At 45.2% G+C, this 14,716-nt stretch overlaps 1 protein-coding gene across 1 annotated transcript in view; it reads right to left on the bottom strand.

Annotated features, from left to right (window-relative positions):
• LOC126252497 (probable Na(+)/H(+) antiporter nhx-9) overlaps positions 1 to 9,246 on the bottom strand; it is a 665,019-nt gene extending 655,773 nt beyond the window's left edge. Inside the window, exons 1-2 of the mRNA XM_049953392.1 lie at positions 9,196 to 9,246; positions 8,889 to 9,090 (exon numbers count right to left, since the gene is read on the bottom strand). Coding sequence (XP_049809349.1) covers positions 8,889 to 9,090; positions 9,196 to 9,246 — 253 coding nt within the window. The remainder of the gene's footprint in view (positions 1 to 8,888; positions 9,091 to 9,195) is intronic.
• Between the last annotated feature and the right edge of the window lie 5,470 nt (positions 9,247 to 14,716).

Raw genomic sequence — 14,716 nt, 5'->3', positions numbered from 1 at the left:
TCGTGTTGAAGCTGCATGGGCAGCTGTACCTGTACACGCCATCCAAGCTGTGTTTCACTCAATGCCCAGGCGTATCAATGCCGTTATTACAGCCAGAGGTGGTTGTTCTTGGTACTGATTTCTCAGGAACTATGCAACAGAATTGCGTCAAAATGTTATCACATGTCAGTTCTAGTGTAATATATTTGTCCAATGAATACCTGTTTATCATCTGCATTTCTTCTTCGTGTAGCAATTTTAATGGCCAGTAGTGTAGTTCCTGAGTCTCCCTGATATCATCATTAGTCCTTTAGTAATGAAAAATTATTAAAAGATAATAAGATGCAGAATTATTAACAGCAAAACGTACAAGGACAGACTTTTGAAAATGAATTTTATGCTACTTTATACTGATATTAACTCAATATTCCCCGATTACTGTACACTGTGAATAGTAAAAGGAAAATCATTCCCTCATGTCTTCCAGTTTATACATAAGACAAACACTTCCTCGTATCTTCCTGCTCAGTATTATAACTTTAATGTAAATGAGCGAGATGAAGAAAAAATTTAAATGTTCCTGCAGATTTCGCGGTTATAGTAACCTTTTAGTGACAGCTTAATATCCGCTCAACATAAAGTTCTGTACGTTTTAGATGAAAATTTTACGAAACTCCATTTCCTTGCACACATTTCTGCAGAAGCTACGTAAATTCCATCATATCCACGTGGTTATTCTTCAATGCCTTCCACTAAGTTATTGACGAATCAATCCTCTTTCACGTCGTATTAAACTGCTTGATTGTTCAGTATTTTTTCTTTGGATTTGCATTGATAATAGGTTCTTAACAGAACTTCTTATCCGTCTCTTGAGATTTCTGCATAATGTCTAATTTGGTATATCATTCTACTTTGTGGCTGCATAAAGAGTCAAAGTTCCTCTCCTGTTAGATAGTGCTTCTAGTGATGACAGGGTAGTGATCTTGTTTCATCAAATGCTTTCCTGAGATTTCCTGATTTCACCAGATTCAAATCTCACTTTTCTCTGAACCAATTTATTGTATGCTAGGCCAAGTTTTACTTCACAGTACTCACAGTCGCAAATGAAGGATTTTGAGTTCCCAGGTCACTTCTTGGTGATTGTTACAAGCCCAACTAGGATTTACAGTTCTATCAACAATTCTGTAAGTTGTGAGCTCTGCCGCCTCTGGATATTCTATCGTTACCGTCGTCTTTTACCATTCCGTACCACTCTGTTTCACTGCACGATAACCTCAAGTATATACTCGTAAGGAACACGCTGCAAACTGTTGTCAGAGGAATGTAATATCAATAGACTTTTGCAGAAAAGACACATCCTCATACTCTTGCTCAGTTCCACGTGAAGCATGACACTGCTTTGCATTGAAATTAGTAAAAAAGAATTGAAGCCTAAGTATTCAGTACTGCCTAGAAAGCATTCTTTTTCAAATACGGATCAGTATTTATATATATTTTTTTTAATTAAAAAGACGATCTCTGGGTTAGTGCGATTGACAAAATTCACAGTTACGTGAATACAAAGGATGACGTGCATGCTACGCTCCGTTGCGTTCACAGTCACGCAATGGGAAACAGGCCTGGAGCCTGGAAGTCCACGGACACTAACGGAGGTTCTCGAGAGCGCCAGACATTCTTGCGGTAGAGCAACAAGCATTATAACAATTCAACGCATTTCTTCATCTTTCTTTACTCGACTCCACAACAGATTGTTTCCGAAGCAGAATCTCGGAATGACTTGTAACAAAATGAACCAGCACTTCTTTCCCGTCTACGAACAGTTCAACTCTCGCTACAGTCTCTCAGTATTTCCTGAATCTTTGGGAATTCCCTGAGATTTACATGATTTTTCTGGTAAATTCAATTCCCCCGAGAATTCTCAATTTTCACGTTTTCTAGCCAAGTTGCTACACCAAATATGTATAAAAATCGTGATAGACATTCCATCAGAGTAATTGTCCCCGGGGTCGCTTACGCTAGCTTCTGCGATGGCGCTCGACTCGTAGCTAAACCGGTTCGAACCCTGGTGGTGAATGAAATTTTCACTGCCAGTATTCGGTCGGCAGGGGAGAAAAATATGGTGGCGTAAATTTCCTAATCACCAGTCTTTGCGCCATTGTCCTGGTTTAAATTCCAAACCTCTCCGCAGTGTCTCATGGAGTGAGGACATGTGACACTGTTGATGGTGATCCGTCTGTCGGATGGGGACGGCTCAGCGACACCCTTGGTGCTATTTGATAGGAACAGGCTATGTGTTGGCAGGGGGTTTCATCCTCTCCTTTCCGTTCACCCACAGCAAACCCAACACTACTCTGTACAAGTAATCGTCACACTCCTCCACACGACATTGATACAGACCTTACACACCAAAGCAAGTTGGAGGAAGGCAATTGAAACCATATCCACTAGGACCTAGCCATGAGCGCCGGTGCAGGATTACTGCATCTGTTCTTCTAAACTCATTCCCTGAGTATGGGACGACCTTGACTTTTTGAATTGATGTAGTGGTTCTCAAAAGTTGACAATATTAACAGACTCTGTATTCCACAAGTACAATTTCCAGTTGATGACAATTGTATCAGCTTCTTTCGGTTTTCGAAAATACGAATGTCAAGGTGTCTTACATGACCTTGACATTCCAACGTTGTCGTTTGCAGCTGTTTTTCGTTAAAACAGTACTGTTATATGCAGCCCTCAGGCTTAATCCTAGCGGTAGTACACAATACTGCCACGTAAACAGGTTCAAAACATTACCTGTTTCTGCAATGAGAGCACAATCTGCAGGGTACCTAAATGCTGTCCTTGCTGTATATGTGAGAACATTCCTTGTGATCAAAACATCTTAAAACCTGTTTACTTCATGCAAATGAACTAAGGTCACATCAACACCTTTATTTTCAGACTGCAAACAATTGCTCTAAACGCATGGACTGCCAAGCAAAGAATGTAATGATACAATGCTTGAGGAAAAACTGAAGCACCCTGACGGGGAGGAGGAAACGAACTAAAAAATTCACGGATTAAGAGGGTATGGGATGTTACACTAGTGATAACAATATCGATTCAAATTTACAAAAAACTGGCAATACGAGCCCACTTAACAGTATGAAATTGCAGCCCATCTGGCCTGTACGCATGCACTGATTCGCTTTTGAAGTAATGTCACAAAGCCGTTGTGTCCTCTCCTGAGCAAGCTGGCCCACAACTGCAGTAACTGGTCCCTGAATTTCTGGATGCTGGCACCGCGACGTAACAGAAGTCCGAGATGGTCCCAAAAATCTTACACTGGTGACAGATTTGGGCATCTTGCAGGCCACGGGTGTACCTCAAAGTTATGCAAACAGTTCACAGCCACACGAGTGAACTGTCAGCGAGCATTGCCCTACTGAAAAATGGCACCACGATTTTGTCATATACTGGGTAAAAAATGAGAACGAAGGAAGTTCTCGACTTACTATTGTGTCGTCAGAGCTCCGCCACTCACAGTTCACTACCATTTGGGACCTGAACTCATACACCACTGGCCAATAAAATTGCTACACCACGAAGATGACGTGCTACAGACGAGAAATTTAACCGACAGGAAGAGGATGCTGTGATATGCAAATGATTACCTTTTCAGAGCATTCACACAAGGTTGGCGCCGGTGGCGACACATACAACGTGCTGACACAAGGAACGTTTCCAACCGATTTCTCATACACAAACAGCAGTTGACAGTTAACCGGCGTTGCCTGGTGAAACGTTGTTGTGATGCCTCGTGTAAGGAGGAGAAATGCGTACCATCACGTTTCCGACTTTGATAAAGGTCGGATTGTAGCCTATCGCGATTGCGGTTTATCGTATCGCGACATTGCTGCTCGCGTTGGTCGAGATCCAATGACTTGTTACCAGAATATGCCCCAACGGCCTCGTATCACTAGCAGTCGAGATGATAGGCATCTTATCCGCATGGCTGTAACGGATCGTGCAGCCACGTCTCGACCCCTGAGCCAACAGATGGAGACGTTTGCAAGACAACAACCATCTGCACGAACAGTTCGACGACGTTTGCAGTAGCATGGACTATCAGATTGCTGCGGTTACCCTTGACGCTGCATCACAGAGAGGAGCGCCTGCGATGGTGTACTTATCGACGAACCTGGGTGCACGAATGGCAAAACGTCTCTTTTTTTTCGGATGAATCCAGGTTCTGTTTACAGCATCATGATGGTCGCATCCGTGTTTGGCGACATCGCCGTGAACGCACATTGGAAGTGTGTATTCGTCATCCCCATACTGCCGTATCACCTGGCGTGATGGTATGGGGTGCCATTGGTTACACTTCTCGCTCACATCTAGTTCACATTGACGGAACTTTGAACAGTGGACGTTACATTTCAGATGTGTTACGACTCGTGGCTCTACCTTTCATTCGATCCCTGCGACCCTACATTTCAGCAGGATAATGCACGACCGCATGTCGCAAGTCCTGTACGGGCCTTTCTGGATACAGAAAATGTTCGACTGCTGCCCTGACCAGCACATTCTCCAGATCTCTCACCAACTGAAAACGTCTGGTCAATGGTGGCCGAGCAACTGGCTCGTCAGAATACTCCAGTCACTACTCTTGATGAACTGTGGTATCGTGTTGAAGCTGCATGGGCAACTGTACCTGTACACGCCATCCAAGCTGTGTTTGACTCAATGCTCAGGCATATCAAGGCCGTTATTACGGCCAGAGGTGGTTGTTCTGGGTACTGATTTCTCAGGATTTACGCACCCAAATTGCGTGAAAATGTAATCACATGTCAGTTCTAGTACAATATATTTGTCCAATGAATACCCGTTTATCATCTGCATTTCTTCTTGGTGTAGCAATTTTAATGGGCAGTAGTGTACCTGATGCATCCCCGTACCAAGGACTACATTTAACGAATAGGATCTCTCCCCAAGTCGCGCTATTCTAGTCGATGGTGGAAATTATGGGTAGTGCAGAACCGCGAGCTATCGCTCAACACAATGGGACGCCATTCAAAGGCCCTCTAGACGCAGACGCTTGTGCTGAGGTGTTACCGGCAGCCTACGTATACGGCGGTAATTTCCCTGTCCAGCTGCTGCCAGTCTCCAATCAATGGTGCGAGATGATAAAGCATGTTGCACGGAGTCTATTACTTGCTCTCCGACGGTCGGTGCAGATGCGAATGGATTACGACGTGCTCCTTGCACATTACGCCGATCCTCTCTTTTGGTGGTCACGAGTGGTCGACCGGAAGCTCGACAACGAGTATTCTTTTGTCACGTTCCCATGCAGTCCAACGTCAGCCAACTGTCACATCTGAATGTTCCACAAATCTGTAAATTACACAATTCGACCAGCCAGTCAAATGGTGACCAACACTATGGCCTCTTTAAAACTCTGTCAGGTACCGAAAACGCATTTCCGTGCCCTTCACAGTGATCACTCGACACCTGACGCTCTTCACGCCCCTTGCACACCATAGAAGGCCTGGTGACAATACGAAACGCGATGAACACTAAAGCATTCTGGTGGCCGTTCTACCTGTCACAGAGAACTGCAACACAGCCACTAATGATGTGTACGTGTATAAATTTACGGTGATATTTGACTATGTCTTTTGGGTGCTCCACTTTATTGTCAGGCAGTAAATCCATAAGTGGCAAACGAAAGCTCTGTCCTGATTAAGAGATACATCACCGTAAACTGCTCTTAGTGATCATCGTGAGCCTTTCTTCCGCAGCATCGCTTATAATTTCATCTCTTGGATTCAAATCAGGGAACACCTACACCCGTGAGGACCGCGATAAGCATTCGTAGAAAACAGATAATAATTCTGACGCGTTCACTAGTCTACATAGAATAAAATGTTTGTGTTGCGCTTAACATACTAGGCCCGCATCTCGTGGTCGTGCGGTAGCGTTCTCGCTTCCCACGCCCGGGTTCCCGGGTTCGATTCCCGGCGGGGTCAGGGATTTTCTCTGCCTCGTGATGGCTGGGTGTTGTGTGCTGTCCTTAGGTTAGTTAGGTTTAAGTAGTTCTAAGTTCTAGGGGACTGATGACCATAGATGTTAAGTCCCATAGTGCTCAGAGCCATTTGAACCATTTTAACATACTAGGCTATACTAAATGTAACAATGTTCAATACAATCGTTACACTGCGGAAGATATTCAGTGCTGAAGATTAGCTTCTTCACTTCGAACAGCGCTCTCACTCATTCCCTCTTAATGTTTTGATGTCCTTTTGGTAATGATCTTCCTACAGATGAATTAACCGTAAAGCAGCATGTAACCTTGTTTATAATAATGGAGGGAAGCATAATTAGTTCGTGAAAAGTTTTGAAATAGAAATAAATTTGTAGAATCCATTAAGAAAGAGTGTTGGGCAGAATTACGACGAATATAGTAGCATTTATTATGACTGGCTTCGAAAATAGTTTAAAACATTTAATCTAGTTTTTGCGGCGTCCCTAATTCAGCAGTTTTCCGTCCAGCGAAACATCTGTACATCGTTCGTCGCGATGACACAATGCCAGTGGTGTCTCAGGCCCTCCACTAAAATTGAGGATATCTTGTCAACTTACTCAAGAGAGGGTGACGAGGCGTCGTCGAGGCACAGACCCACTGGCGTTTCCTTTCATATCTCCACTTCTGTTGATGGCGCTACAGTGACTGAATTTAATGCAAATGTGAGATTTCTGGCCACACGTAAGAGAACACTGCTAGACCTACATGAACACTATCCCTCTGTAGTCTTAATCGTTTCTTTCTGCTACACTGTAATAACTCTTCGAGTTTGGATTCGCTTGGACCGTTCTTTCTGGTAGATACAATCGTTCCTGTACATTAAATGGTCGGGAGCACTGTGTTCCGAGATTTTTACTGACGTCAGCCTCATTGTTAGCTTTTTCTAAATTTTCAGTACACAAGGAAAATCATGCAACTGATGGGATCGCGCGCTTTTCGTGCCAAACAAAATAAAATTCTGCTTCAAAAGACGAGTGATAGTTACCCGTGTGTATACGAAAGAAGCTAGCCACGCTGTTCACAAAATTGAAGACCTTCACGATAGCTTTGCGTCATAAAGCGTCGTCTTGTTCAACCTACTTCACATTTTGCAGCCAGCCGAAGGCCGATTAATATACTATCTGCAAATACCCTTTCGCTTCATGATGACTGTTATGAAAGCGTCGTCAATGGTATCGTCACCGTTAATGTTATCTAAACTATTAGGACAACCGCAGACAGTGAGGCTGCACATAGCGTCTTTTCTCTGGATACTCCTCTTGAGAACAGTAAGCTCAGAATGTTTCCAACGAGTATTTCATAAACATCTGCAGTTGTAATAAGAATTCTGGAACATGAGTCAATGTATCAGTGAAACTATGTTCATTTGGAAGGCCAACATCTTCAGATTTAAGAATTTTGTGTGCCAGAAGTACACACACACACACACACACACACACACACACAATCAAACCTATTGCTCATAAATTATATTTGGTTATCATGCTTCCATGCCGCGAAACAATTAGTACATATTAAATATTGTTTCCTGAGTAGTATTAATGCTAGCGGAGAACGTGCTGAGACAACTCGGAAAAGTTGAAGTTGTTATGTGCACATCTAAAATTATGAAATGTCTGACAATGAACATCATATTCCTGGCGGGTGGTTGCATTACTGTGCCCAAAACGCAAACAAATTCCTGTTTTAAATGCATTCCTTGTGCTTCCCAATTAAAAATTCACCACTAAGGAACAACACGTCGATAATATAACCGGTTGATTTTCAAACGCGGCAAAAATATTTTTCCTAAGACGTAACAGTTGGCTTTAAAGGACGCCCCACGTATAATTCTTCAGTTGCTGCCGATTCGGAGGTATTCCTCAGGAATAACCAACCGCGACCTCTCCAGCTAGCAAATTTAACCAACTTAGTGTTTTAGGATGCTTGAAAACTTTCGATATATGGGGTAACCAGAGCAATTGACACACCGCCAGAAACGTCATACCGCTGATTAGTAACGATTCATGCGTCCACCCACAAATTTTGGGACCGTTTCTGCAATACTTTAACACAAAGTCACGAGGGGAAATAATTACTCGCTCAGGAGACAACAGATTATTTGTCGGTAAGCATGAAGCGGATGTCAATCGTGGACATGGTTAATCTCTTTAGGACATCTAGCGGCGCTGTGGCTGTAATGATGTGCTACGTTGCGACTGGCATAACACAGCTGTATCTGGTGAATAACTGTGTATATAGTTGTTTTAATTTCGACAGGCCAATGTCTGTTATGTACCTGTCAATTCATGCCAAAGAAGTTTATCTTCTCTAACCCTTGCCAAAGAAGTTTATCTTCCCCAATCGCTTAGGACACCCCCGTAAATTTACTGGGAATATGACACCGGCCGTATATGATATTCAGTCGCTGTCTGGTAGACGTTTCTTCTCAGCACTACGGGTTTAAAATGTGTGGCGAGGAGGGTTGTTACGGACAAGTAAATAAATAAGAAACAAAGGAAAGACAGCACCTGTTTCAACCTCGCCTGTCCTTATTATAATGTCGATTTCGCACCACAGTTCGTAATTTTAAGCGCCTCAACTATTTGAAAAACGCAGTAATTCGTAAGTATGTAGCGATAACCGTTCAAATGATAGCATCATGTTCAATGAATTGTCAGGAATTTGGTGTTTCCGTGTTGAACTATCGAGTTATTTTTCTGCTTCTGACTGGACGGCGTTGGTGACATGTGAGGATAACAACAGTACAGCGTATTAGTGCGTTAGCGTGAAAGAGAAGACGAACTTTAAACTTGGACGAGTGCTAGAAAAGAAGCAATAGAGGCAATGTGAATTCAGTACTCACCTATTTTAGCGACACTGGCGCTGAATATCCACAGGCCAATGATGAACGGAGTCTGCACTCGCTCGAACTCCACCGTCGAGACGGCATAGCGCTTGACGTCGTGCTGCTCCTCGGCCGGCGTGGGGTTGGCGTCCTGAAGGGACACGGCGCTGGTCGTCTCCGCCGGCCCATCTGTGGAGGTGGTGGGCAGGTTGAGCAGCGGCTGCGGAGGCGGCGCGCTCGAGGCGTCGGCCTGCTGCTGGGCGACGGGGCGCACCGACCAGGTGGCGGCGTCGGGCAGGGCGGCGACGGCCCCCGCCGCGGCGGCCAGCAGCAGCAGCAGCATGCGCTGGGGAGCGACCGCGCGCCGCACGGCCATGGCTGCGACTGAGGGAGGCCGCCGCCGCCGCTCAGGGAGCGCAGTCCGAGGCGGAGCGGGCGCGCATGCGCACCGAGCCGGTGGCGGCCGGCGCCGGGGCAGGTGCTTCCCGCCGCTGGAAAAACAGTCCCCTGCCACCAAATCGCTTTTCCTCGCTCTCTTCAAGATTTCTTAATCCGAATGCTCCAGTATAAGGTAAGGCTGATACTTTCAGTTTACCAAAGAGGAAGCAAGCAGAGTATTACATTTTCTTGAACTGCTGGTTCTCAAGAAAGAGGATGGTACACTACTGGCCATTAAAATTGCTACAACAAGAAGAAGTGCAGATGATAAACGGGTATTCATTGGACAAATACATTATACCAGAACTGATATGTGAATACATTTTCACGCAATTTGGGTACACAGGTCCTGAGAAATCAGTACCCGGAACAACCAACTCTGGCCGTAATAACGGCCTTGATACGCCTGGGCATTGAGTCAAACAGAGCTTGGATGGCGTGTTCAGGTACAGCTGCCCATGCAGCTTCAACACGATACCACAGTTCATCAAGAGTAGTGACTGGCGTATTGTGACGGGCCAGTTGCTCGGCCACAATTGACCAGACGTTTTCAATTGGTGAGAGATCTGCAGAATGTGCTGGCCAGGGCAGCAGTCGAACATTTTCTGTATCCAGAAAGGCCCGTACAGGACCTGCAACATGCGATCGTGCATTATCCTGCTGAAATGTAGGGTTTCGCAGGGACCGAATGAAGGGTAGAGCCACAGGTCGTAACACATCTGAAATGTAACGTCCACTGTTCAAAGTACCGTCAATGCGAACAAGACCGAGACGTGTAACCAATGGCACCCCGTACCATCACGCTGGGTGATACGCCAGTATGGCGATGACGAATACACGCTTCCAATGTGCGTTCACCACGATGTCGCCAAACACGGATGCGACCATCATGATGCTGTAAACAGAACCTGGATTCATCCGAAAAGAAAGAGACGTTTTGCCATTCGTGCACCCAGGTTCGTCGTTGAGTACACCATCACAGGCGCTCCTGTCTGTGATGCAGCGTCAAGGGTAACCGCAGCCATGGTCCCCGAGCTGATAGTCCAGATGGTTGTTGTCTTGCAAACGTCCCCATCTGTTGACTCAGGGATCGACATGTAGCTGCACGATCCGTTAGAGCCATGCGGATAAGATGCCTGTCATCTCGACTGATAGTGATATGAGGCCGTTGATCCAGCACGGAGTTCCGTATTACCCTCCTGACCCCACCGATTCCATATTCTGCTAACAGTCATTGGATCTCGACCAACGCGAGCAGCAGTGTTGCGATACGATAAACCGCAATCGCGATAGGCTATAATCCGACCTTTATCAAAGTCAGAAACGTGATGGTACACATTTCTCCTCCTTACGCGAGGCATCACAAGAACGTTTCACCAGGCAACGCCGGTTAACTGTCAACTGCTGTTTGTGTATGAGAAATCGGTAGGAAACTTTGCTCATGTCAGCACGTTGTAGGTGTCGCCACCTGCGCCAACCTTGTGTGAATGCTCTGAAATGCTAATCATTTGCATATCACAGCGTCTTCTTCCTGTCGGTTAAATTTCGCGCCTGTAGCACGTCATCTTCGTGGTGTAGCAATTTTAATGGCCAGTAGTGAACGTTGGCGGGTAGAGCAAGGAATATCAGCGAACCAGAACTGCTTGACATGGGATTAAAACATCACACAGACGCATTGCTCAAGAATGGATATTCGTCCGCTGAGTTAAAAAGAGCGTTAAGACTATGGCGCGGATATCATAACGATACTCAACCACCTATGAAATCGAAAGTTTTCCTATCTTTCATTAAGGACATTACTGACCGCATAGCAAAAATGTTGAAAAACCGGAACATCGCGGTAATCTACAAATCCACTTAGGAAACATAAGATCACTTAAAACTGGACAAGATGCTCACAAACCGCCGCAAAAAGCAGGAATTTATACACTCAAGCGGCAAATAAACTGGTACAGGCATGCGTATTCAAATAGAGAGATTTGTAAACTGGTGGAATACGCCGCTGCGGTCGGCAACGCCTGTATAATAAAACAAGTGTCTGGCGCAGTTGTTAGATCGGTTACTGCTGCTACAATGGCAGGTTATTAAGATTTAAGTGAGTATGAACGTGGTGGTATATGCGGCGCATGAGCGACGGGACACAGCATCTCCGGGGTAGCGATGAAGGGGGTATTTTCCCATACGATCATTTCGCGAGTGTACCGTGAATATCAGGAATCCGGTAAAACATCAAATCTCCGACATCGCTGCGTCCGGAAAAAGATCCTGCAAGAACGGGACCAACGACGACTGAAGATAATTGCTCATCGTGACAAAAGTTAAACACGTCCGCAAATTTCTGCAGATTTCAGTGCTGGGCCATCAACAACTCTCAGCATGCGAACCATTCAACGAAACATCTTCTATATGGTTTTCCGGTGCCACTCGTCTACCCTTGATGCACGACAGAAAGTTTTACGCCTCGCCTGTGTCCGTCAGCACCGACATTGGATTGCTGATGACTGGAAACATACTGTCTGGTCGGACGAATCTCGTTTCAGCTGTATCGAGCGGATGGACGTGTACGGGCATGGAGACAACCTCACGAATCCATGGACCCTGCATGTCACCAAGAGACTGTTCAAGCTGGTGGAGGCTCTGTAATGGCGTGGAACGTGTGCAGTTTGAGTGGTACGGGAACCCTGATACGTCTAGATACGACTCTGAGAGGTGACACGCACGCAGGCTTCCTGTCGGATCACCTGTATTCGTTCATGTCGATTTTGCATTTATACAGACTTGGGCAATTCTAGCAGGGCAATGCGACACCCCACACGTCCAGAATTGCTACAGAGTGGCTCCAGGAACACTCCTCTGAGTTTAAACACTTCCGCTGGACACCAAACCCCCCAGACATGAGCATTATTGAGAATATCTGGGATGCCTAGCAACGTGCTGTTCAGAAGAGATCCCTACCCCCTCGTACACTTAAGGATTTATGGACAGCTCTGCAGGATTCACGGCGCCAATTTCCTCCAGCACTACTTCAGACATTAGTCGAGTCCATGCCACGTCATGTTGCGGCACTTCTGCGTGCTCGTGGGCGCCCTACACGATATTTGGCTCATGGATTACATGTAGTTGTGTGGAGGTGCACGTGGGTACTATAAAAAGAATGGTCAAAAACCGACCACTGGAGCACTAGAGTAATTGGATAAGGGAGGAGACTGACATATCAGCTGTTGCGCAACATGCATTGCAGCCAGGAGACCACCACGTTCATTTTCATAGGACTCAAGTACTGACAGCCAAAAGTGGATATCAAGAAAGGCTATTCAGGAAGGTCACAGAGATTGTAAAACACCCGAGACATTTCAGTAGGAAGGAGGAGGACGTTAATTTGTAAGTAGGCTGTTTAGGTTTTTATGTTGGTAACGCCACGTAGCGCTCTGTATGAAAATCACTGACTGTGCTGTGTGCAGTCTGTGGCTGGCTGGCATTGTTGGAATATTCGCTTGTGTAGTGTTGGGCAGCTGGATGTGAACAGCGTGTAGCGTTGCGCAGTTGGAGGTGAGCCGCCAGCAGTGGTGGATGTGGGGAGAGAGATGGCAGAGTTTTGAAAGGTTACTATAAGCGGACGATCTGGACGTGTGTCCGCCCGAAAAAGGAAATTTGTATAGATGGTTGTCATGAATTGATAGATATATATGATGACTTTTGAACGTTGTTAGGTAAATACATTGTTTGTTCTCTATCAAAATCTTTCATTCGCTAACTGTGCCTATCAGTAGTTAGTGCCTTCAGTAGTTAGAGTATTTTATTTAGCTGGCAGTATTGGCTCTCGCTATATTGCAGGAGTTTGAGTAACGAAAATTTTTGTGAGGTAAGTGATTCATTAAAGGTATAGGTTATTGTTAGTCAGGGCCATTCTTTTATAGGGATTTTTGAAAGTCAGATTGCGTTGCGCTAAAAAATATTATGTGTCAGTTTAGTGATGATCAGAATAAGTAAAGACAGAACTGTCTCAGTACGTTCAGTTTTACTCATCTGTCTTTGTATTAAATAACGTAGAAGTTTAGTAGCAGAGTCATTCATAATTTTTCAAAGGGGACGTTTCAAACTGAATGACGTCTGGAGTCCAGTGCTGAAGACGATGTGTACCAGTCTTCCAGCATGGGGTGATAGCACCAACGGACGACGGTAATTTTGCTGCAGTCAGTAGTGAACCAGAGTGTGAACCGGATAATCAAAGAAGCTACGACCGCTCTTGACAATATCCTCTGCAGATGAGAGCGAAACGTTTGGCCAAAATGTGAAATCCATTCGACCACATCATAATAGCTTGGAACATTTTATTAATCTATTAGGGGCTGATAGTAGCATAAAAGTAAGTATGCAGGCACTGGATCTGAAAATTACTTACACAGTCATTATACTGCACAACAGCAACAGTGAAAATGTTAATTCCATGAAACTAGCTATCTCTTATCAATGGCATAGAGCCAATAACGAAGATCCCAAGAACAAATGAAAATTAGCCCTTGTTTTTGTTCTACAAATGCTTTCCTCTATAAAAGAAAACAGAAGAAATTTATTGCCATCGATTGTGTAATTGCTACATACCACAAGAATGGAACAGTATTGTGCTGGCGTAAGCTGTCGCCAACACACTGGGCGGCAAAGAGGACAGCACACTGGGCGGCAAAGAGGTTGCGAGAAGATCGATAGAGGCCAAAGACAGACACGCAAGAAACACGCCAACAACGCCTATTTAGATCGCCTCCGCGGACCGCGGAGCGCGGACCGCGGAGCGCAGTCATTCAGGGAGTCAACAAGCCGAGTCATCAGTTGCAGTCCAGGGGGAGTCGCAGTCAGAGTTAGCTTAGCCTCTAGCTCAGAGTCAGTCAGTACCTAGCGACCGGAGTAGTGTACAAAGCGGGACTTGTACTTCACCTGCAGCGACACTAACATGGGCTATTACGGAAGAGCTTCTACCACAACAACTAGCTTAAGTGAAGTAGCTTTCTCATTTTTATGAATAAAGAGCCGTGTTATAGAAAGAGGATTCCGGCCACTAAACAACGTCCTGTCCTTGTTTCCCATGATACAAGCCTACAGTAACGATACGACACAAAAACTGGCGACGATGATGGGATTCAGTGCATATTTTACTTGCTTCTCTTTTGTTTTAGCTTGCAGGGTTGCCCGTATTCAGGTGTTGCTAATTTGTTGTGTTCTTGCTTGTATTCCAGGAGGAGGGCCGCAGAACTAATCTATCTTTCAGAGGTTCAAAAATGGCTCTGAGCACTATGGGACTTAACATCTGAGGTCATCAGTCCCCTAGACTTAGAACTACTTAAACCTAACTAACCTAAGGACATCACACACATCCATGCCCGAGGCAGGATTCGAACCTGCAACCGTAACGA

This window comes from Schistocerca nitens, chromosome 4 (genome assembly GCF_023898315.1).
Source record: "Schistocerca nitens isolate TAMUIC-IGC-003100 chromosome 4, iqSchNite1.1, whole genome shotgun sequence".
Lineage (NCBI taxonomy): Eukaryota > Metazoa > Arthropoda > Insecta > Orthoptera > Acrididae > Schistocerca > Schistocerca nitens.
Note: the sequence above shows the minus strand (reverse complement) of the source record. Positions and strands in the feature narration are given on the sequence as shown.